The sequence below is a fragment of the Trachypithecus francoisi genome, unplaced genomic scaffold, assembly GCF_009764315.1.
Source record: "Trachypithecus francoisi isolate TF-2019V2 unplaced genomic scaffold, Tfra_2.0 Lachesis_group4, whole genome shotgun sequence".
NCBI classification, from domain to species: Eukaryota; Metazoa; Chordata; class Mammalia; order Primates; family Cercopithecidae; genus Trachypithecus; species Trachypithecus francoisi.
Window position 1 is genome coordinate 36436450 of NW_022681469.1, and position 25123 is coordinate 36461572.

Here is a 25123-nt window from a genome sequence, read left to right on the forward strand (position 1 = left end):
TTTAGCCAGGTGCCTCTGGCATATTTTGTGAACTGTATCAACTTTGTTGGAGCTTCCAAGAAGATGATTTGCTCAAACCTCCTTTCCTTGATTCAAATCCATGAATTTTCTACACCGTAATTACCAAAGAGTAACTCATTGTTATAATAGCGGAACTTAAATACTAATGGTGTAGAAATTGCAAATATGGTAGTTTAGAAGAGTTTTTAAAGAAGAAAAAGTCTTTGATAAAATTAAATGACAAAATACACAGGTTCTAGTTTTTTAAGAGTATGTATTTTATTTATCAAGCAAAGGAGCTGGCACAAGTGATCAGTAAGGTCTTCTTCAGTTCATTGTCATTCTTTGCATATATTTCCATTGCCATTATTTCACTTGGCTTGCAAGGAGAAGCTCTTCTTGGCATTCCCAGAGCTTAGTAACTATAGTGCTCTCAGCTGCCTCACTCTCAGTAATTGCTGTCCCATTTCCATTTGGTCCCTTTTGTGAATCATGCTTAGAGAGCTAAAGTCATGAACTTAATTTGCGTTGCTAGTACGCACACATACAAAAGGTCCCTGCTTCCATTTTCTTAACATTATAGAAATGGATATTGTAATATAATGATGATGTTCCTGCACCTCAGCTTGGTTAAGCTTCCTCTAAAATGAAGGAGATAACCTTAGTAAAGAAATGGAATAGTCTTCTTTCTTCACTGCCCAGGGCAAAAGGTTTTTTTTCCCCTGGGTACAATAGGACACTTTTAAAATTTTTTTAAATTCTGTTACTCCCAGTTACAGTTTCTTTACAAACTGTCTTGTTTGAGTCCTAAATAAAACCAATTTTTTGAAAGAGCTTGTCTTCCTTATATTTGAATCGCAGTTTAATAAGCCTTTTGAACAGATTTATACTTACTTCACATCAGCTTTCTTTTTGAAGCCAAGTCATACCAGTTTAGTCTACCTAATCCTTTAATCATTTTATCCTCAGCATGTTTCCAGATGCTTCACATCCCTCTGTAGATTCTAGAACTGGAATGAGTTTGTTAATAAAGTCTGATCAGGATCTAATGAAATGGAGGGATCATTCCTTTACTGTTTCGTATATTTTTGGAATTTGCTGTTTTATCTCCAAGACTATGTTGTTTTCTCTCCAGCTAAGCATAAAAAAAAGGTTCTGCATTACCTAAGATCTAAGATGCCTTATTTCTAGTGAAGTACATGCCCCTTTGTGTGCAGGGCTTGGTGCCTAGAAGGGCTGTCTGCACTCGGCTTAGTGCTCTCTGTTCCTGCTGTCTTGAAATTCTTAATAATATTTTTACTAAAAAGCTCCTTATTTTTACTTTGCACTGGGCCCTACAAATTAAGTAGCTCACCCTGCTTGTAGTTGATGACTAGAGGACATGATTGATAAGTCACATTTCATGTCTAATTCACCCTCTGTAATAATTATGGAAGCTACACCCAGGGTAAGGACCCCTGGTTGTAAACTTTCCCAGTTCAGAGCATTTTCTCCTGTGTGCTCAAAGACGCTTTCACTGCCTACATGCTGCCTCTCTGTTCCCTTTTGGCTTTGTCTTCTTTGTCTTCTCCTTATTATTCCTTCATTTATCTAAACTCAGTTGTTGATGTATGTTTGTTCATGAAATCCAAATTTTCTCATGCAATGGTTGTTGTTTCTAGAGGGATCTTTCTTAGGGTCCATTCTGTCTTTTTAGTCTTTCTTCCTATTACCTCTTGTCCAAGGCATCCCTCTCTCATCTCTAAGCTCTTCTCTACTTTCTCTATTTAGAACAGCTGGAAATTTCGTATGATATTATTAAATTAACTACTAGTTAATTTCTTATCCAAATTTTAAGTTTTCTGTGTCTCTATAAAGAAACTGGGATGGCAATCATAAGAATTCTGGAAATTTGGGGTTTTTTGGATTCCACTTCCATATCAGGATTACGGAGTACATGAAATGACTTGGAAATGTTTTAAAGTCTAACCATTAGTGTCTGGGTGCAGTGGCTCTTGCCTGTAATCCCAGCACATTGGGACGCCAAGGTAGGCGGATCATTTGAGGTTAGGAGTTTGAGACCAGTCTGACCAACATCTCTACTAAAAATACAAAAATTAGCAAGGCATGATGGCGGGCACCATAATCTCAGCTACTCAGGAGGCTGAGGCAGGAGAATTGCTTGAACCCAGGAGGTGGGGCTGCAGTGAGCCAAGATTGCACCAGTGCACTCTAGCCTGGATGACAGAGCTTGACTCCATCTCAAATAAAGTCTAACCATTAGTACAAGTAGTAGGATATTTTAGCTTTTACTTTTCTTTGCTATAAAGTTAATTTTAGGTATGAAATATACATACAGCAAATATGATTTTTAATAGTCATTATTTTTTCATGTACTGGCCAATTTATCTGCTTATTTTCTCTTTTCCTTATAGCTTAACAAACAACAATTGCAGTTACTGAAAGAACGGTTCCAGGCCTTCCTCAATGGGGAAACCCAAATTGTAGCTGATGAAGCATTTTGCAACGCAGTTCGGAGTTATTATGAGGTAAGTTTAAAGAGCTTTGTTTTTGACTTTCTGATACATTTTAAAGATTTCTATTATTTTTATGGCTTTCCCATTTTAAAGAAGCTTGCTGGTCTGACAGGAAGGCTGTGAGTTTGCAACCTTTTTGAAAGCATTGTCAGTTCTATTTCACAATTGAAAAGCTCTAATTCCACAGCCTGGATTTGAGAGATAAACAGAATCGAAATTAGTCACATCTTTTGAGGAGAAGTAAACTATTTAGAAAAATCTTCTGGCAGTGATTGATACAGCTGACTATAGCTATCTTTAGGTCCACATGTCTAAATTATCCTTTTAAATCTGGATTTCAATAGTAAATTGCCATCTTACGCAATTTTGTTCCCTAAGCTTTATAATAATTAAAGCTAGTAACTAATTTCAAGAGGATAGATTGAATTCTCTTTTCTTCCTAAAGAAATAACACTACCGTAATCCCAGCACTTTGGGAGGCCGAGACGGGCGGATCACGAGGTCAGGAGATCGAGACCATCCTGGCTAACACGGTGAAACCCCGTCTCTACTAAAAATACAAAAAAAAACTAGCCGGGCGAGGTGGCGGGCGCCTGTAGTCCCAGCTACTCGGGAGGCTGAGGCAGGAGAATGGCGGGAACCCGAGAGGCGGAGCTTGCAGTGAGCTGAGATCAGGCCACTGCACTCCAGTCCGGGCGACAGAGCGAGACTCCGCCTCAAAAAAAAAAAAAAAAAAAAAAAAGAAATAACACTACCAATACCACCCTGCTATTTCTTCTGATTCTAGCTTGTGACTCAGGGATTTCTCTATGGTTTTCCTATGAGCACCAGTTTTCACACATGGTCATTAACTGCTTCAGTGAATTGCCACTAGCTGTTAGTTTAGAGAGTTCCCTTTTTGCCTAAGCGTTTCAGAGTCATTTGAGGGAATGGATTCCTTTCATTGTGCAGGTACTCAACAACTTTCAGCTGAAGAAGCATAATATGCAAATATATATAAGACGAATAAACAAGGGAAAATGTGGAGATACAGTGGGTCTGAACTTACCTGAGGCAAGAATATTTTTGTGTAAAAATATTAAATAATTGGATGTACTGTTAACTGATTGGATTTATAATAGTGATGGTATAAATCAGAGGTTAATTAATGCAACTCTAGAGAAGTTTACCTTACCCCAAGCCTCAGCCTATTGACTTAAATGAAATAATGGAAGTTTTGCTGACTAAATATGTATATGACAGAAATCTAATGTCAAGAGTGGGTATGTCCAACTGGACCTTGACTCAGAATATCTTAACAAGTATAGGAGCTCAAAATTTTAACACATATAGGACCTTAGATTTCCCCTTGTAAGAGTCAGAGGAAGATTTCATCATGTAAAATTCAGGATTTGAATCTTACAGTGTTAACTGTAAATTTCTATATTTGCCTCATGTACTTAAACTAAAGAAAAGCCAAAAGTGTGTATTTGGGATGAAGGAAATGTAGCTCAGGAAAGTAATCTGTATAAAAAGATAAAAAGTTTTTAGTGAAACAGTAGGCTCATGTTTGGTTTTGATAAATGCACTGCTATATTTTAAGATGATAAGGTTAGGGAAACTGAAATTGGGTCAGCAGGGGGATGAGGGAGTTCTTTGTACTATCGTTGTAACTTTTGTGTAAATCTAAAAATATTTCAAAATAAGTAAGCATAATATAATGTGGACACAGTTTAGAAAAAGGCACACATTTCAACAGAATACAGGTTGAAAAAAAAGGCACACAAGCCGTGCTAATAAAAATATTGTAACTCCAGTGAAGGAGAGAGTATCCCCATTGTGTTCTACATGAGGATTATGTTCTCTTCTGGGCACCGTATATGAATAAAAAATGTGCACAAATTTAGGGTGATCAGGTTTGAAACATATCTTATGTAAGTTGAAGGAGCTGGGGCTATTTGGCCTATAGACAGATTGGGTTTGTGGTGGTGTATGTAATCCCAAGAGTAAAACTAGGGTTTAGTTGGAAACTGAAGTGGGGAAGACTTCAACTTAATATATCTAGAGTTTGGTTGTAGTGCCCCCAAATAGAATGGACTGGTTGAGTATAGCATCACAACTTGATTCTAGTGGCCCTTCACAGTCACCTGGGAAACATACTACAAAAACAGGTCCTGGGGTTCTGTCTCAGACTTTCTGAATCAGACTTACAGAATTCATGCTTTTGAAAGCTTTCCAGATGATTCTCTTAGAATTGGTGGATTGCTAACCAGTGGAATTAAATGACTACCTGCTAAGATTGTTACAGAAAGAGATGTAAGCGTTGAAGAGGTGGTTTGACTTGGTGACTGAGGGTTTTCTATACTTCTGTTCATATTTCCAGCTAGTGTTTAGTTGTGAAACTATATCTAACTTGTCTTTGTGCACGTCTCAAAGTGGTGCTAAGATTTGTGATCCTAATTATGAGTCTGCATTCCTGAGGTGCATTTGTGGAGTTACTGTTTTCTAGGTAGTACACAATTGGTACACAACAAACTCTTGAATAAATAAATAAATAAATAAATAAATTTAGTTGGAAAAATAAGGTAGAAAAGTTGCTTTTCAGTTTTTTTCCCAAAAAGCCTTTCATTTTTTAGAAGTATATTTTGCATATTTTGCTGTGATCACGATCTTTATGTTTTATTTATGTATTATTACTTTTATATAGTAATTTTTATAGTTTACCAGAAAAGTCTTAACTTTTGTTCTTTCAATATCTCTTTGCAATAAACAGTGGAAATATTATTACCTACACTTTACATAAATAGAAATTGAAGCTCACAGAGATTAAATGACTTTTCCAGTGTTATATATTTGGTAAGCATCCAAGTTAAATGTGAATCCAGATTTTTTTTTTTTTAAGTATTTCTGGCATGCTATCGTTATTTCACAGTTGCCATTTTGAATATACCTATGTCAGGTACTGTGGGCACTTCAAAATCTATTAGTAGTCTCATCAGAGAAATTAAAATATATTTAAATATATGTTTATATTTTAGAATAAATCTTATAAACAAGAAAATTATTCCCATTTTACACATGAAGTTAAGTGACTTGTGTCCAAAACTGCATAGCTAATTAAAAGCAGAGCTAAGAACCTCAGACCACCACAACTGACTAAAAGCAGACTCTTAGGTTCCATACAAGACCTGTTGAATGAGAATTTCTGAGAATGGGGCTTCAACATCTGAATTTTGAACCTGTGCCTTGTAAACAAAAGTTCTTTGAAAAGGAATTTCATTTGTTTAATTTTGATTTTTAATTTATTTTGAGACAGGGTCTCATTCAGATGTCACCCTGACTAGAGTGCTGTGATGTGATCATAGGTTATTGTGGCCTAGAAATCCCTGACTTAAGCAATGGGCTCTGATTTCATAGTGAAAGATTTTGCACTACGTTCCCAGTCAGGTCCATTTATGGAAATAAAGGATTCAAACTTGCTTAGCTCTGATTGGTCAACACAACCAAGTTCTGATTGGTTGGATATAACTGGACCCTGATTGGACAAAGTAGGTGAGTTCTGATTGGTGGGTTCAGGTGGGTTCCTGAAGTCCCAAAGTTAAACGGAGGTGTGAATTTTCAGGGAACTCAGAGTAACATGTATGACTTCTAGTCAGCAAATGGCTACTTTACTTAATTTGAATATAAACCTAGTTAGCCACTTGGGATCCATCTTGAAGGATTGGCTCTTTTGGGATCACATTTGTTCACAGCCTTGATAATTTTGATTCACTTGGTCATTTGAGAACCATATTGATACAGACCTTATAACTTCTAGAATGTGTGCTCCATGGCAGAGCCATTTCTGTATACCATTGTATCCCCAGTTTAGCACACAAATATATTCAGTGAATACTTGTTGACTGAGTGAATGGGTATTACAGTATTTATTACTCTATCTAGAAACTGTATATTTTGGTCTTGTTTTTATGCTTACTTTCTCCATCATTCTCTTTTACTAAAAGTATTACTTTTGTATTGTAATGAAATTTCTTTTGAATATGATTGTTCTTAATTTCATGATTTTGTGTTTCCTTGAGGATGCTAGATACTTACGAAGCATGATTGGCCTTTCATGTTCTTTCTAACCTAGTTATTCTGTGATTCTGTGATCTTTTGTGGCTTCTTATCATTTGAAGTCTATGTTTTCAGGGGTGTTATATATATTGTTTGCTGTATGCAGCTGTTTTCAACTATTAATAACCTTTAAGTAGTCATTTGCTCAATTATTATGTTTACTATCCTTTAGCTGTGATAGCCATTTCTGACTCTGTATATAATATGTATTTTACATAGCATATATAATGTATATTATATGTAATGTATATTGAAGGATTGACTTGAAGGATTATATAAAATATGATTATATGTAATATATAATTATATATAATATAATGTAAATATTTATAATTATATATAATATATAATGTAAATATTTATAATTATATATACATAATATATATTATACACAAATATATATTACAAAGACACCCCCACCCAAGAAAATAGCACATAGAAATGCCCAAAAAGATCTAATCCTGGACTATATATTATATTATATTGTTCAATAATATATATGTGAACAATCCTAATAAATGTGTATTATCAATTCAATTGAAAAACATACCTTCATACTCTTAGTATATACATTTTCCCAAAATCTGTTTGCTATTATTTTTCTCTCTCAGCTTTATGATTGCTATTTCCTGAATAACTTTTATGAGAAGCCTTTTCCATCTTGATTGTAGGTCTATATAGTCTATAGACAATTACTCCATCTAAAAAGAAAAAGAGTTATCTGTCTATTCTTATAGTGGTTGTACCTTCAGATATTTGGTTTACTTTAACACCTGGGATCTCGGTATGAAACCCAAGATATATTTCTGTTTCTCCACATTATTTGACAAAATTCATTTCTTCTTGGTACATTTTTTTAAGGGAAATAATTTCTTTCAACTAGATTATTCCAGGATTAGATCTTTTTGGATATTTCTATGTGGTGTTTTCTTGGGTGGGGGATGTCTTTGTGTGTGTATGTCAGTTATAATTAGTATTTACTATGAATACTATTCAACATGTTACATAAAAGCATATACTGAGGAATAATAATGATTTTTATGTAACAATATAATTTATATCATATATTTAATAAGCTGCCCTTAAGTATTATAAGTAACAAGAATAATAAAGAAATATGTTTGTGAAATTTCTTCAATATTCTCACACAGTTGGCATAATTAAAAATTGACCCAAATATCTAAACCGCCTAAGTAGGCAGACATGATGCTAGAGGGACAGACCAGAATAGGAAGAGAAGAAAGAAATGGCAGGTAGCATACCTAACTACTTAATAAAAGTTGGCAGTTATAATCTTGATAATTTTATGGTTACTAATTGTTGTTTGATTCTGCTGTACTTTCATCTTTTTTGTTAATTAAAGGGATTTTTTTTTTTCCTCTTCACTTTTTTTTTTTCTTTAAGCATCTCATTGTCTAAAGGAAGTCCTAAAATGGACACAAATTCTACAAGTGTTTGCTCTTCGTTTTTGACCATGTTTTTTGGTTTTGGTCTATTTCTTTTTTAGTTTAGGAAACTTCAGCTGACTCTGCAGATGAGTAAACATAGGTTTATTGCAGTTTGTTACTTTCCAAGCTGTTCTTGTCATCAAATACCTCCTTCTGTTTCACAGAATTCAGGTGCACTTTATCCAAATATAACAAATGACAATGTGGTTTGTAGTGGACATGTGGAAAAGTAAATGGTCTTTCTCTTGTAGATTTCCAAAAGACAGTATACGTTGCTGACTAGCTGCTTTCAGCATAATACAAACTTTCAAGTTCTGCTATTGCACAAAATATGGATGCTAGAGCTTTTAAAAAAAAATTGTGACTTGGGTTTGTTCACAACTTTTCAGAAAGGATGTATAGTTTTCTTATTGTTTTCATTTGTTTATGTTCTATTTTGGTCCCAAAGAATAAATGAGAGTTAGAGATGTATTTTAATCTTTTAAAAGTTACCAAAAAAATATTAAAATAAGCTTTGTTGCTGCCACCCCCACCCCCACCACCATTTACTCTTCAGATTTCATGCTTTATAATGGGAAAAATTCCTTCATCCCTTCAATAAACTTTAAAAAATTATTTTCAATATGTTTATTATGAAATTTGGGGAAAAGTACTCCCAAAATGTTCTAATTCTGGCCTTTTTTTTTTTTCAAAATGTCTTGAATTTTGAAATTCAGAAATTTTCTACTTTGATATTATTTTAAGAACACTTTTTAATATAAGTAGTATATGTTTATGTTGGATAATTTAAGAAATATTTAAAATAAGAAACGTTTTTGTCACCCTAAAACTGCTCTAAAAATAGTATATTATAAAAAGAGACAAAAAGAAAACAAATAGCTATAGCAACTCCTTTTAACAGTTTGGTGTTTCTGTTTTGTATGTATAAAACTGGAATCTGATTTATATGACATGAGCATTCTTTAGTATCAGATATTCTCTATAAATGTGGTTTTAAGTACATGCATAATAGATCATTGTGTGCTTGTATCTAAATATTATTTAATATCCTGCTTATTGTTAGACACTTCTTTTGTTAGACACTTTCATTTTTTTGTTAGACACTTTCATTTTTTACTATTAAAAAGTAAATGCTGAAATAATTGTGCATATTCCTAAATTTATTATCTCGGATAAATTTCTGCAAGTAGAATTACTGGGTGATGGGTGATGAGCACTGTTTAAGTTCTTTATACAGATTATCAAATTGCCCTCAAAGTAGTAACAGTTTTTTCTACCGTAACCATATATGAGTGCTGTTTTTTTCTTGCACATTTGGTATTATCATAAAATAAATGCCAACTGTTAGGTTTCCTTATTTATTTATTTATTTACTTACTTACTTACTGTTAGTGAAGTTTAACATTTCTTATTCTCATTCATATTTCTTTGTGAATTATCTGTTCATGTCCTGCGTCCCATTTACATGTTCATTTTCTTCGTACTGATTCATATAGGCATTGTTTATACACTAAGAAGATGCTTAACCCTCTGTTGTGACGTGATTATTTTATTCATTTTGTTTTTTGTATTTTGCATTTTTTTTTGTAAGTTTCTTACCTCCAATATTCACTCATTTTCTGTTCTCTTAGAATGAAAGATACATTCACATTTCACGTAGAGACTACACTTCATTTTATCGCCTTTGGATTCTGTTTTCATGATTATAAATCATTGATGACAATGGTTTACATCATACTTCCCTCTGCCGCTCCTCCTTTTCATTCCAGTTACCACCCCTCATGGATTAGTACCTCTGTGATTTAGGTTCTACTCAAGAGCTGATTATGTTGGTGCAACTCATGCCATTGCTTTGAAACTGTTTTCCTCTATGTAGAAGGGGTAAGGTGGGACTAATACCCAGAATATACAAGAAGCTCAAAGGACTCAACAGTAAAAATAAATAAATAAAAATAATACCACTAAAAATGGGCAAAGGGCATAAATAGACATTTCTCAAAAGAAGACATATAAATGGCCAACATGTATGTGAAAAAATAAAAACCACAATGAAATATCATCCTACCTCAGTTAGAATGGCTATTATTAAAAAGAAAAAAATATAACAGATGTTGACAAGTATGTGGAGCAAAGGGATTTCTTATATATTGTTGGTGGGAATGTAAACTACTACAACCTCTACAGAAAACAGTATGGAGATTCCTCAAAAAATTAAAAATAGAAATGCCATAAGATTCAGCAATCCCATTACTTGGTATTTATCCAAAGGAAATTAAATCAATATATCAAAAGGATACCTGCATCCTCCTGTTTATTCTGGCACTATTCCCAATAGCAAAGATACGGAATCAACCTAAGTGTCTATCAACGGATGAATGGATAAATAAAATGTGATGTATATATGCAATGGAATACTGTTGACCATAAAAAAAGAATGAAATCCTATCATCTGCAGCAATGTGGATTGAACTGGAGGTCATTGTGTTAAGTGAAATAAGCCAGACACAGGAGGACAAATACTGCATGATTTCCATCATATGTAGAATCTAAGAGAGTTGATCACACGGAGGTAGCAAAGGAATGATAGATACCAAAGGTTAGGAAGAGTGGGTGTTGGATAGGGGGTAAAGAGAGGTTGGATAATGGAAACAAACATACAGTTAGAAAGAGTAAGTTCTAATGTTTGATAGCAGAGTAGGGTGCCTATAGTTAACGATGTATTTTTCAAAACAGAAGAGAGGCGACTTGAAATATAATAAATACTTGCGCGATGGACATCCTAAATACCCTAACTTGATCATTACAAATGTAAGAAAATTATCATTCGTGTTACCTTATGCCTATAAGAGGATATCACAAGTGCCCCATGAATGTGTACAAATATAATGGATCAAAAGATAAATTTAAAATAAATATAATTGAAAAAACAAAGCTCCCTCTAGTTGCACAAGTGTCTGAATGTTAATTTGTTTCTTTGTATTTCTCCCTTCCTTTATCCTGGCTATTCTTACAGTCCCCAAAAATGTAAAGAACAAGTAAAGGAGCATGACTTGGTACTTTACTTTCAGGACAAATCTTCAGGTCATTGTTTTTGAATCTTTATAGATACTCTTACTTCCTAGTCTAGAACACCAAGGAACTTGATTTCAAAAGTTAGCTTCTTCCCAAGGAATTTGGGAATATCTGCTCCAATTGTCCACCAGCAGCTGTCAGGTTGGCATCATTTCATTTATCTCTCTTCTTCCCGTAACATTATACCTCAACTCTTCATTTTTACTTAAAAATAATTGCAGTTGTTTATTGGTTTCTTTGTAAAAACTAAGAGCCTTTTCAGGCTTTTTTGTTGTTGTTGTTATTTTTATTTTATTTTTATTTTTTTATTTTTTGAGATGGAGTCTCACTCTGTCGCCCAGACTGGAGTGCAGTGACGCGATCTTGGCTCAATGCCAGCTCTGCCTCCTGGGTTCACGCCATTCTCCTGCCTCAGCCTCCTGAGTAGCTGGGACTACAGGCGCCCACCACCATGCCCGGCTAATTTTTTTTGTATTTTTAGTAGAGACGGAGTTCTTTGTATTTTTAGTAGAGATGAGGTTTCACCATGTTAACCAGGATGGTCTCGATCTCCTGACCTCGTGATCCACCCGCTTTGGCCTCCGAAAGTGCTAGAATTACAGGTGTGAACCACTGTACCCAACCCAGGCTTTTTAAATTTTATGTAATTACCTCACTGTTTTAGTCTTGATAATGTATACTGCGTTGTCTGGTCTTATGTTTGTCAGCTTAGAGAGAGAGAGGAGCTGGGAAGATTGGTATTTAAATATTTTGATGAAAAATTTTTGTCATTTTCTTTTGGAATAGAAAAATTTACTTTTCATACTTCAAGGGATGTTTGACCTGTCAAAATACCTTTTAAACTTTGCAATAATGCCCTGGAAAAGGCCTGATCACTAAGTAAACCAAGATTGGCAGCCTGTGGCAAGAGGAAATTAAAAAAAAAAAAAAAAAAGGAAGTCAACACATTCACAGATGAAATCCATAACCAATAATGAGAAGTGGTATTCTAAATTTGCACTGAGCTCTGCAGATCACATTGTATTTGCTATTTTTGATATTAACCATTGTATTTCACTTCATATTTTCTTATATTCTAAGGATGACATTTTAAATTACGCGTTGTGTAAGAATTTGCACAATGTGTTTTCATGTCTGAGATTCTTATTGCTGTATACAATATCTGGGTTTCTGCTACCTGTGAGTGTGTTCTGTAAAGTTGCCTGCATTCTTGATGGCAACCATTTTGTTATGAAGACTGGATAATGCATGGATTATAGAATTTTGTTGCTTGAAGATAGCTGAGGAAATCATCTTGTTTGAGCATTTTCTTCCTCTCTCTTCTTGCATTTTTTAGGTGAAACTGAGTGTCAGTTTTGCATGCCTACCTAGCAAATTTGTTGCAGCGGGCAGGGCTAGACTTCTCTCTGTTAACTCTTCATTCTTCTCTTTTCTTCTGCTTCTATATTCTTATAAAAGGATAGTGCATCTATATAGGTGGGCTGTGGAGTAAACCTGGTGTAAATTCTCAATTTCACCAATGGCCTAGGCATTTAGTCCAAGCTAGGTAGCCACCAAGAACAGAGAGAAGCACATGCAATTTACTTCAGTGTAGCATTCCCTAATTCCCAGGCCCAAGGAAAGGGTGCTCAGTTTAGAGCTAACACGTTGCAAAGACAGGACCTTGACAGATCTGAGAAGCTTTTGTTTGTGCTGTGCCATAGTCTTAATACTTTAAACTGGCACCACAATTCAGAAAGAATTTATGCTCATACCTATTTATAATCCTTTGAAGGGCACGTTTGTTTATCAGGCTCTCCGATACCCTTGGTTCTTTAACTAAATCCAGCGTCAGCAAAGCCCTATCTTTCATGAGGGAAAAATGCCAAGTTAGTACTTAGAGGAATTCTGAGCTGTGGCACTGCTGCAGCTTTCTGATGGGGAAGTCCATTTGATCCCAGATTCCACTTTACAGGATTACTCCTTCATTAATCAGGGAAATGCTCTTTAACTTTAAATGCCTTTCCTCAGGAATTTATTTAGTTTTATTCATTTTCGTTTATTTATCTTGTCAGCTTAAGGTTAAGTAATGTTTCTTTGAACACCTATAGTTAGTTATGCACTTCATTAAGCGATCTCTATCTTATATGTGGATAGTTTTTTTTTTTTTTTGTATCAGGAAGCTCTTCCTAATTTTAGAGTTACAATTTTCTTTTATGTTCTTTTTAAAAACAGTTTCTAAGAGTAAATAATCCAATTTCCCTGACTCTATGACCCTGAAAGCATCATAAGTTTTATGCTTGCTCAAATGTTACTCTTAAGTCAGTTTCGTGCATGTCCTCTGCTAATCCTCTGTCAGATTTACTCAATAGTTCTTTTTATCATTAAGCTTCTATTTTTAAAGCTTTTTCTCTTTTCTTTGGCTTCAGGGAGAGATCTTGAGAGAAAACACATGTACCTGTGTTAGCACAGTCACAGTGGGGGCTGGCTTCACCTTGACATGTTTAAAGCTTTTCTCTTTCATTGTCATAAAAATGGATAGATTAAGGTTTTGGAAAGCATAGAGCATTAAACAAGTAACATACACAAGCCTGTGACTAGCTAAGATAGTCATTGATCATCTGTTTTCTAGTACACTATTGGTTTTGTTTATAAAATTTAATTTTATATTGATTACTATCAAAGTACTTATTGGAAGGATAATTTTCATTTGACACAACATAAAACATACTAAAGACATAGTCCCCCTTAAAATTGTCAAAAATATTCATTTTTGTCATTGACTGTTTCTATAAGACAGTATGGAGAATCTTATTTTCATAAGAACGTTGAGAAAAGCATTCTTTTGCATCTGAATCCAGATTGGTGAATGAGAGTTTTATTTAGAGTGGTTAAGCTGATGAGTTAAAATTTAGTGTCTTGAATAAACACTATTTGAAAAAAAATTCAAGCTGTTTAGGAGATACCACTCTTTTTAGGGATACAGGGATGATATAAAATGTGTATGAATTTATCCTATAAATAGGTATCTGCTATCTGCGGTATCATGCAGGCATCCTCCAGGGCGTATTGGTTCTACCTTGCTCTTAAGTACTTCCTCTTTCAGTGTGAATTAGGGCACATTCCCAGCATTCGTAACCAACATGTGAGGCAAGACCATGGTCTCTCTCTGTGGCCTAGACTGGAGTACAGCGGTGTGATCAAAGCTCACTGCAGCCTCAAAGTCCTGGGATCAAGTCATCTTCCTGCCTCAGCCTCCCAAAGGGCTGGGATTATAGGCATGAACCACTGTGTCTGCCATTTTTTGACTTTTTCTGACTGGTGTAAGATGCTATCTCATTGTGGTTTTAATTTGCATTTCTCAAAAGATGAGAGGATAGGGGGAGGGAAGTGAGGGATGAAATACTACCTATTGGATACATGTACACTATTTGGGTGATGGGTACACTAAAAGCCCAGAAGGTTCATGCAATGTATCCATGATATAACACAACTACACTTATACCCCCTTAATCAGTCTATCTGTCTATCCATCTATCTATCCGTCCATCCATCCATCCATCCATCCACATACACACACACACACACCACACACACACACGCCTATGCATATATATATTATATATATATATATATATTATATATATATTATATATTATATATATTATATATTATATATATTATATATTTTATATATATATTATATATATATTATATATATATATAAAAGAGATGTTTTCACAGTAAAATGGATGAGTTGCAGTTTGCAAACAGGGATTTTTAATCTGGATGGAATTCAGGGGGTCTGTGAACTAGGATGGGAAAACATTAGATCCTTATATTCACTAACCTATGAGATATAGCATTCTCTTATATTATGACTTAAACAATAAACTACAGTAGTACTAGCAGTGCCTGTGTCATTATCACTAAAAGAAACACATAAACTTTCATATCACATTACATTCCACTGTAGCTCTCTCAAAATATGTTTGTGTTCATGAACTACACTGGAACTACGTTACTCTTAAACTCTTAAATCCCTTTTTACAGTTTGTTAATGAGTCATAGAAACACATTTTACTATAGCACAAATTTATTAAAATAATTTTATAATTATATTTCATTATAACTGCTTTTCTCTGTAGTACTATGGACTTATTTTTATGCGTTTAAAAGCATAATCCTGAGAAGAGATCACAATCACTAGGCTTCAACAGATTCCCAAAAGGTTCATGATTTAAAAATGTTTAGAAATCACTGACTTACAGGACTTGTGGAGGTTTCAGCACAGAGGAAATATAATTTAAACATATGGAAAAAAAAAAAAAAACAGGTGAAAAACTGTTGGGAGTTTTATTCTATCTGGATTGGACTTCCAGATCTGTGTGAGTGATGGTGTTTATGTAACCTTCCTGTACTTGAGTTTATTCATCTGTGAAATGGAGATAATAATGTACTTGCTTCCAAGGATGGTTGATGATTAAATCAGTTAATGAAGTTAAATTGCTAAATACACTGCCTGAGCTAAATGTGAGCTGCTATTACTATTATTACCTACAGCATTGCTTTCCCACAAGTATCTGCCATAGTTTTGCACAATTCAGCACTTAATTTATATTATCATGTGTGCTTCTTTCTGATAATTATAAGCTGCATCAGAGCAGGATACCATGGCTTATACGGCACTGAACATATAGTAGACACTAAGCAATCAATCTATCTGAGTAAATAATTAAATGAACTTTTTTTTAAGTGCTAGTCAGGTATTGCCATATGCTCTGGAAATAAAAAGATGAACAAGGCAAGGTTCCTGACTTCCATGAGCCCACAGTCTACTAGGAGAGACATATTTATAAACAGTAATTAATTATTAGGATTGTCCTGGCCAGCTTTACCAGCTCAGAGTGGGGTGCTGATTTTTAAGTTTTCCTTTTGGTGTTGAACAAATCTAGAGGACTTGAATGTGATGATGCCCACCTCAGAATGAAAATATTATGCACATAGAAATTGATATACGAATTTCTCGTGAAGCTGTGAAAATTAAGATTAAGCATGTTAACATAATTAACACAATACCTGGCATGTATATTTCAAATGATAGCTCTTTTGTTAAACAATATGAAACTGCCAATATCTGGCCATTTTTGATGTACAAAAAAATAAACCCCAGCTTTGTATCAGTAAATTTAATAATAGTCAAAACAGCAATAATCAATTCTACTTGTTATCTGTCATCGGTGGTTCTATGTATGGCAGTAATCTTATGAACATTCAGTTTTCAATCTGAAACTAGGTGATTCACTTTTAGGAATATTATAGCAGGTATATTCTTTTTACGGATATATTAAAAGACCCCAAGGTTTCACTCTCTCTCTCTCTCTGTGTATACATATACATACATATATGTGTATATGTTTATATACATATATGTGTGTGTATGTATACATATACACACGTGTGTATATACATATACACATATACATACATATGTGTGTACATATACATGTGTGTACATATATACACGTGTGTATATATACATATATATCTACATATACATATGTATACATACACACATGTGTATATGTACGTACACACATCTACGTGTATATGTAGATACATCTACATACATATATATGTGTATATATACATACATCTCTATGAAGTTCTCTTTTATGCTTTCACAGTACCTGAAACCTTATTTACTGTCAAGGTATATTTAATAATATACAGTTACAACAGCATTAATACTGTGTTCGTGTGTTTTTAATTTTGTTCGGATATGTTTTATGTGTCCTCTCAAATTACATCTAGAAATTATAACTAAAAGTGTAATTTAATGGTATTGTGGTTTTATTATGGCATATATTGACTGTCTTTAAAATGGTTAACTCTAGAATGACTCGTTAGGTCTGATTGACACCTTTAGTATGACAATCCTATTTTATTTATTTCTACTCAGCCAGCTTTCAAGTATTCACTGATTATTTGGAATTGAAATAGTCCAGTGCTCCAGAGGTAGGAGGAGACTGCAGTATTTAATTAAAGCATAATGTTTAGGAAATATTATTTTAATAATTAGAGTTTCCATCCCAAGAACTCTTTTTTTGAGCAAGTTCTTTCTTCTTTGAGATGGTTTATATGAGCTTGTATTTTCTAAGTTATAACAAATGATTGCAGAGGTAGTTTTTCTTTCCTAAATGACCTTTAATCTGTGCAAGATTTTGATAAAGCCGTAAGTGATATTTTTTCCTTTTTTCAGTCATGAATTTTTTCAGTAACCTTGGATTATATTCAATTCTTTATATACTGCTGAGATTTTAGCTTGATTATTGAGTTTTCTGTTCTAAAAATTACTATATCACATAGAATTTAATTGTCATCCTGATTTTCTACTTTCCTAATAAACTTATATGCACATTTGATGGTGTACCATGGACAGAAGTTGTTGTCAGTGATTGTAGATGGATGTGAAGGGCCCTTCAAGAGTAAGGGTATTAAATACACTTAACCTCTGCTCATGCATGTTAGGAAGGAAAGTGGAGACTAGCCTTTTCTCTCTCTCTTTCTGCCCAGGATGCCTTTGTTTTTTAAACTGGCATCACCGCACATGCCAATGCACTAAGGTGGCAGCTCTGGTGTGAACTTGGCCCCCTGCCTTCTTTAACCGAAGGATAGGGGGATAGTCAGATAGTCAGAGAAGTGGATGATTTGAACAAGTTCAGAGCAGGGAGGAAGGGCTGTGTTGGGGACTTCCAGCTTGGTCTCCTCATGCATGAAGCTGCTAGTTCCCTCTCTCTCCCACCCCTTCTTCCCCTCACTTTCTTCCTTTCCTCAGTTCTCCTTCCCCCTCTTTGCAGAGCTCTTGGCACCAGTCAAGCTGCCCCTCTCTCAGGGCCCTCTGCAGTGACTGATGCCCATGGCTCCCTTCTCCTACACCCAACGACCCTGGCTTGCCCATGCCTCCGATGAGAATTCAAAGGGAGCTGTGTCTATATGATGTACAGGGATTTACACTGTGACTTTTCCTTTACTCAGTTCCTCAAAATTGTATACATTTATGGCATAGGATGTCAGTCCTTAAAAGTTTTATTATCAAAACAGTAGGTGGCAAATAATTATCATAAATGCAGCAGGTTCTACAGAAGCCATTTTGGAGGAGAAAGCAGGATAGAGTCCACCATGACCACTGATTGTTGGGCAGATTCTTTCTAAGAAACGGATTCATTCCATTGTATCTGTTCTCTGTTATCCCATACCAGCTTATGATTAGAGTCTTGAGCTCATAATATGGTCCTCTAAGGGGTCGTTGGTGGTCAGTGTTTCAGATTGACCACAGCATTTGGTTCTTTCTTTAAGTGTTGTGTTGTAATGCTTGGATTATAAAAGCCTTAACATGGTCTCATTTGATCAGTTCCCTGCCAACTCTTGTATCCTCATTTCACTAAGCTTTGTTACACTCACTAGACTGCTAGCAATGGAGAAAAACCTGTGGTTACTGTATATGCTATATACAACTTGCTATTTATTATTCTCTTCCCTGTTTAGAAGGCCATGGCTCCCCTTATCTACCTGGAGAACTCTTCCTGTCCTGTAAGACTGAGCTCACTGGCAATATCCTATAGGCTGCTTTCCCTAAGCCTCACCATCTTTCTTCCTCCCTTTCTACTTCTCTCCTACCTCCTTTTTCACTCTCTCCCCAATTCACCTGCTTTCCTTTTGCCCGTCCCACATCCTTTTCCCCCTTCTTGTCATTTTTCCATGTCAAGAAATTTTCAGATATATAGGAATATGATGGAGAATGCTGACAAGCAGTTCTTTGAGTAGTCAAATTAAGATGTAATGGTTGAATTGTATAATGACAATCACATAAACTACATATATAAAGCTTCTAGCTTAGTAAACTCTAAATGTGTTTTTTTTAAACTAAAGAATGAAGGGGCCAGGCATGGTGGCTCATGCCTGTAATCCCAACATTTTAGGAGGCTGAGGAATGAGGATTGCTTTGAGTCCAGGAGTTCGAGACCAGTCTGGGCAACATAGAGAGACTTTGTCTCTACAAAAAATAAAATAATAATAATAATAATAAATTAGCTGAGTGTGGTGGTATGCACCTGTAGTACCAGCAACTCAGGAGGCTGAAGCAGAGGATCACTTGAACTCAGGTAGTTAAGGCTGCAGTAGCCTATGATTGTGCCACTGTACTCCAACCTAGGTGACAGAGCAAGGTATTGTCTTCAAACAAATAAAAAAGAATGTGGGATATACTGCTCTTGTGCTAGGATAATTGAGTTGTGTTTCAATATTTTTCTGCCCAGGAATTTTTCTACACAGGGAAAATGATTATGCCCTCACCAAGGAGCATTTATAGATTTAAGACCCATTAGCTAAATGAAAGCGATGGAAAGTTTCAGCTGCTCCAAGTTGTATAAGAAGATTTTCTATATTAGAGTGTTATTTACCCTCCTGAATCTTGAAGCTACTTCATTAGTATTTACATCTGGGTATGAAAGTTAGTTATTACCCTTTCAGTTCCAACATAACTTCCACATAGAATAATTTAACCAGTATCATGTGTAAGTTATGTCATAAGTGTCTTATAACTTTTGCAAACATTTTTATGTGGTCTTATCAGTTTAATATTCTTACCTATTCTAAAAGTATTTGAAAAATATAGCAATAATTATTTGTAGTCTAGTTTTTATGTGTTTTTACCCTTAATTTACACATCTTTGAAGTTGCCAGACTACTTAGGCATTGCTACTAAATATTTGTCATCTTTACTTGCTTTGTGGGACCAAATTGAGAAGAGGAGATAACTTCTTAATTGGATTTTGACAAGCCTATTTGAAAAATTAACTCACAATTATAAAAAGTGAAAGATAAAGACAAGTATGCTGAAAATAAGCTGTAGAATAAAATGGATCCTGAATTCAAAAGTATGAATGTAAAAAATATATTAGGAAGTATTCACACAACAAAAGGAGTCTTTGTTTTGCCATTTAGCTCATTATAAAGTTCTAAGTGACAAATTTTGTTGGGATATTGAAAATCAGAAATGATACCACGTTACAGAGTTTGTCAACATTTGCAATTTTATTTTGTGTTCTAGTAGAAAAAGTCATGTTCACATTCCAAGTAGGGACAAAACCCCATTATTTCCTTTGGATTCTTCTTTCTTGTTTAGAAATCAGTGTTTCCCTTTCTGGGCCTCCCTCCATTCCCCACCCTTCCCAAGAACCACCATATTAGCAGAGTCAGTGCCCCTTGGTTATACTCTACCTTTGACTCCCTCCTCGTGATTTACCTGGTAGATGAGGTTGGAAGGAGAAGCCTGGCATGCCTGCCTTTCTTTTTATTTATTTCTTTATTTTTATTATACATTAAGTTCTAGGGTACATGTGTACAACGTGCAGATTTGTTTCATATGTACATATGTGCCATGTTGGTGTGCTGCACTCATTAACTCGTCATTTACATTAGGTATAGCTCCTAATGCTATCCCTCCCCTCTTTCCCTACCCCACGAAGGACAGAAAACCAAATGCCTGCCCTTCTATGTGGAACTTTCTGCTGACTGGGAGCTTCCTTACCCCTGCTCTTTTAGGCTGTTAGCTTTGCAAGGGATTTTGTCTGAGAGTAGAGATGTAGGTTGTATTTTCCTGTCTTTTTGGTAGTGATAGTAGCAGAAGGGGGTGGGCCTGCCCTATGCAGGGTGGACCATTGTTTTAGATATCAGAAATGTAGCATAGTACATATGCCACATATTAGATAGTACCCCAGTAAGGTCCAAGGCAGGCTTTTTGTTTGTAAAACACATATTCCTGTAGCAATATATATGAATACTGAATGAATGCGTAGACTTCCATTACTTCAGATCAGTTTTTTTTAATTAATATTTTTACTTGACAAGTTATAATTGTATATGTTTATGGTGTATAATGTGATGTTATGACATGTATACAATATGGAATAATTAAATCAAGCTAAGTAACATATTTATCACCTCACATACTATTTTTTATCATGAGAGAATTTGAAATGTATTCTTTTAGCAATTTTGCAATATCAGGTTTTTCCCCTCCCCCAATGAATTTGCTGCATCCTTATGGGGAAAAATATTTTTAGAGTTTTCATATTGAATTGTAGATAGAAGATTACAGCTCTTAGTAAAATGTAGAGAAGCAAAATCATGTCATTTTTGTTTCTGTTAGGATCAGGGTGGATTACTTTAAGCTTTGGTAGTACCTTACTAGGAGCAGACCATGTGGAGTTTTTACTTGGAGTTTTGCACTGTAGTTGGTTTTTGTACTTGTACAACTGGCTTTTTTTTCTTCGCAGTGCATTATGTTGAGAGGTTTTAAGCCTTGTGTCAGGGAGAATTTTTACCATGGAAGATGAGTGAAGCTGTCTTTGTCCATAGGAAAGCAGCTCTCATTTTAGAGGCAGACCTGTATACTTAAGACCTTATTCAAAGCAGAATGACCTCTGTTTGGACTGTGTATAGAAGAGAGAATCCTTTCCTGTTTTTAAGGCATAGGCAGAATAATATTTGCTACTTTTAAATTACAAGGCACGGAAATCCTGTGGGGGTTACAGAAGAGCAAATAATGGATTCATGTGTCTTGTCCACAGGCTCAAGTCACCACTTTGCCGTCTGGGTTCTAGAAGGAGAAACCTTACCTAGGAGATAGGGTTCTGAGGCCTAACCAATCCTAACTAGGGACATTGACTGCCAAAGACTGAGAAGGATATTACAGTGCTTATAGTCAACAGAGGCTTAAAATCTAAGGTATGTACAGAACTCCTGTATATCAGTATGAAAACTCAGACAATCCCTGAACAATATGAGTAAGGGATATGAGTAACAAGTCAAAGAATAGGAAACTTAAATGACCAATAAGCTCTATTCATTTCATGTAGTTGCTGTATCAAATTGTCATAAACGGAATTGCTTAAAACAATAGAAATTTATTCTCTCACAGTTGTGGAGGCCAGAAGTCTGTAGTCAAGGTGTCAGTAGGGCTGAACTCCCTCTAGAAACTCTAGGGGAGATGCCTTCCAGTGGTTCATCCACCTTAGCAATTACATGTTTGGTTTCCGTTTTCTCGTTAATGAAACGAGATTCTGATAGTGTCTGCTTCATTTGCAGTGTTGTGAATTTTAAGTGAGATAAGACATAGAGTGCTAAATACCAAGTGTTAAGTAAAGACTCAAATCGGAACTTATTACTGTAGGTTTCTATTATTCAACAGATTATAAGTAATATACTTGAAATATTAGCTAGTGCAGTTTGTAAGAACACTATACGAAACACCTTGTGAGTAAATAGACTTATTGCTATGTGTGGCGATGGCTCTTATTCTAGTCCTCTTGAAGATTTATTCCTTACCCTTCATAGCCCATCTTGTAGGTATGTGTTTTCGTAAGAAATTAACATGCAAAAAGCAAATGTTTGGTTCCTCCATCTCTCCACTTGACTATGGATTCTTTTTGTAACTGTTCTACCCATAGCCCTACTTATTGTTCGTTTTTGTTTAAAAAAATGATAGTAAAACATTAAAAGAAGTTGTTTACCAAAGATTTTAAAATGGAAAAGTAAGTAAAATGAGACATAGGAAATCAAGCTAAATACCAAAGACAACTAGAAACAATCTGAAAGTTCTAGATTTGATAAAAACAGTGAATACTATGTCCACTTTATATTCTTGTAGGTATAAGCTGCTACTCACATGTATTTTCAGGTTAACTATGTCATTTTGCTTATCGATTTATATGGAATATCAATCATTTACTTTTCCCACCTGAGTAATCTGTTAGTATAACCTTGCCAAATTAAATAGAAACTAACTAGAACAATAGTAATTTACTGCTAGGTCTTGCTAAACTAGTTGTTTGAGTGGATTGTACAAACACTTGCTTCCTCTCATGATAACCTCCTCTTTTCCCTAAATCTCAAACTAAATTTGAATAATTGGTGACATGAATGTTCTTCTTGAAGTTTGACATGGGTTATGAATGTAATAATTAGCTGGTGAAATCAGGCTCTTTGTCAACATATTGAAAAATATTGTGCCAGCAGATCCAATGAAAAGCTTTACTTCTTTGTTTTACTTTTGTTTTTATGGGTGGTCTGTGGATGTGAGGGAACTAAAAAGACCTTTTTATTTTTTAAAGTTGGCCTGTACATTATAACTATAAAATGCATTGTAAGTTCTATCACTGTTTTCATGCATCCTCTGTGAATCATGAAATATTTTGTCCCTAATGTGCATTCAAATATTAGCTGCTTAGCTGGAGGTGTTAATAGGTATTTGTGTAAAGACATCACTTGTCTTCAAGAATATATGTTATATACGGAAAAGTGATACCAGTATTTTATGTCAAAATAGAAACTTCCTTACAATTATAAGATTGAAAAAAATCATTACAGATCTTGGCATCATCTTTAGTAAATTGGGTGAATAAGACGATGATTTAAATATAATGATGGGTGCTGGCAGTTAACACACATCAGTTTGTGTATGAGCCAAGTAGTGTTCTAAGTGCTTTAAAGACTGTGCATTGTTTCTTTTAATCCTCATGGGAGTCCTAAAAATTTGGTGCTATTGTTATCTCTGTTTTACAGGTAAGGAAACTAAGGCACGTGAGTTTAGATAACTTGCCTAAATTGTAGAGCTAGTGTAGGTACAGGATTTAAACTCAGGCAGTCTAGCTTAAGAATTAATTAAACTTGCAAAATTCAACAATTGATATTCCTGGTAAAACTAACAAGACTTAAGACTATGAAAATTATTATATACAACAAAACTTTTTTTTTTTTTTTTTTTTTGTTTGAGACGGAGGCTCACTCTGTAGCCCAGGCTGGAGTGCAGTGGCGTGATCTCGGCTCACTTCAAGCTCCGCCTCCCGGGTTCACGCCATTTTCCTGCCTCAGCCTCCTGAGTAGCTGGGACTACAGGGGCCCACCACCTCGCCCAGCTAGTTTTTTTGTATTTTTTAGTAGAGACGGGGTTTCACCGTGTTAGCCAGGATGATCTCGATCTCCTGACCTCGTGATCCGCCCGTCTGTGCCTCCCAAAGTGCTGGGATTACAGGCTTGAGCCACCGCGCCCGGCCAGCTTTGTTTTTAAATATAAAATTTTAAAGCTCCATGAGATCTGAATAAAGGAAACTTTGTGAACAGATATGCTGTATGGGCTGCTTTATTTTTCACTGCATGAAATATCCTAGGGAAAGTCATACCTTAGGGTATCAGAACTATGCAATGATTAAACTGTCCTACCTTGGGGACAGGATTTATTTTTCTGTGTGCTGTAATTTGAATGTTTGTGTTCCCCTTGAGACGTTGAAATCTTAACCCCCAAGGTGATGGTATTAGGAGGTGGGGACTTTGGGAGGTGATTAGCTCATAGGAGCAGAGCCCTCATGAGTAGAATTAGTGTTCTTATAAAAGAGGCCTGAGAGAGACCCCCTTACTCTTTCCACAATGAACACAGCGAAAAGGTGCTTTCTATTAACCAGAAAGCAAGCCATCATGAGACACCAAATCTGCCTTTATCATGGACCTTTTTGGCCTCCAGAACTGTGCAAAAATAAATTCCTATTGCTTATAAGCTACCCAGTTTATGGTAATTTATTATAACAGCCCAAACAGACTAAGATACTGTGCTTCTCTGGTCCTTCCTTCATACCTTATTTAGCATATTATCATATCAGAAGGTCAGTTTCTTGGATAAAATACAACCACCATGACCTCCTCTTTGAATCCCTGGGTACACAAAAGAGTCATTAGGATAGGAAATTGTTCCTTTTTGATCACTGCTGTAGCCCTAAAATTGTGCGCACTTATTAGTACTATGCACATAGTAGGATCTTGATAAATACTTGAATGAGTGAAATAATAATGTAGACATTTGGAATAGATGGTTCTTAGATTGTACTTCTAGAAGGAATATGAAAAAACAGTAGGACATGGCAGGTTCTTAATTATGCCAGAGAAGCACCTTTGTTT

At 35.2% G+C, this 25123-nt stretch overlaps 1 protein-coding gene across 22 annotated transcripts in view; it reads left to right on the forward strand.

The window, feature by feature from the left end:
• The window catches only part of CADPS2 (calcium dependent secretion activator 2), a 578042-nt gene that overhangs the window by 148929 nt on the left and 403990 nt on the right, over window positions 1-25123 (forward strand). For all 22 annotated transcript variants that reach the window (XM_033192372.1, XM_033192385.1, XM_033192376.1 and 19 more), the window contains exon 2: window positions 2415-2528. In XM_033192372.1, coding sequence (XP_033048263.1) covers window positions 2415-2528 — 114 coding nt within the window. The remainder of the gene's footprint in view (window positions 1-2414; window positions 2529-25123) is intronic.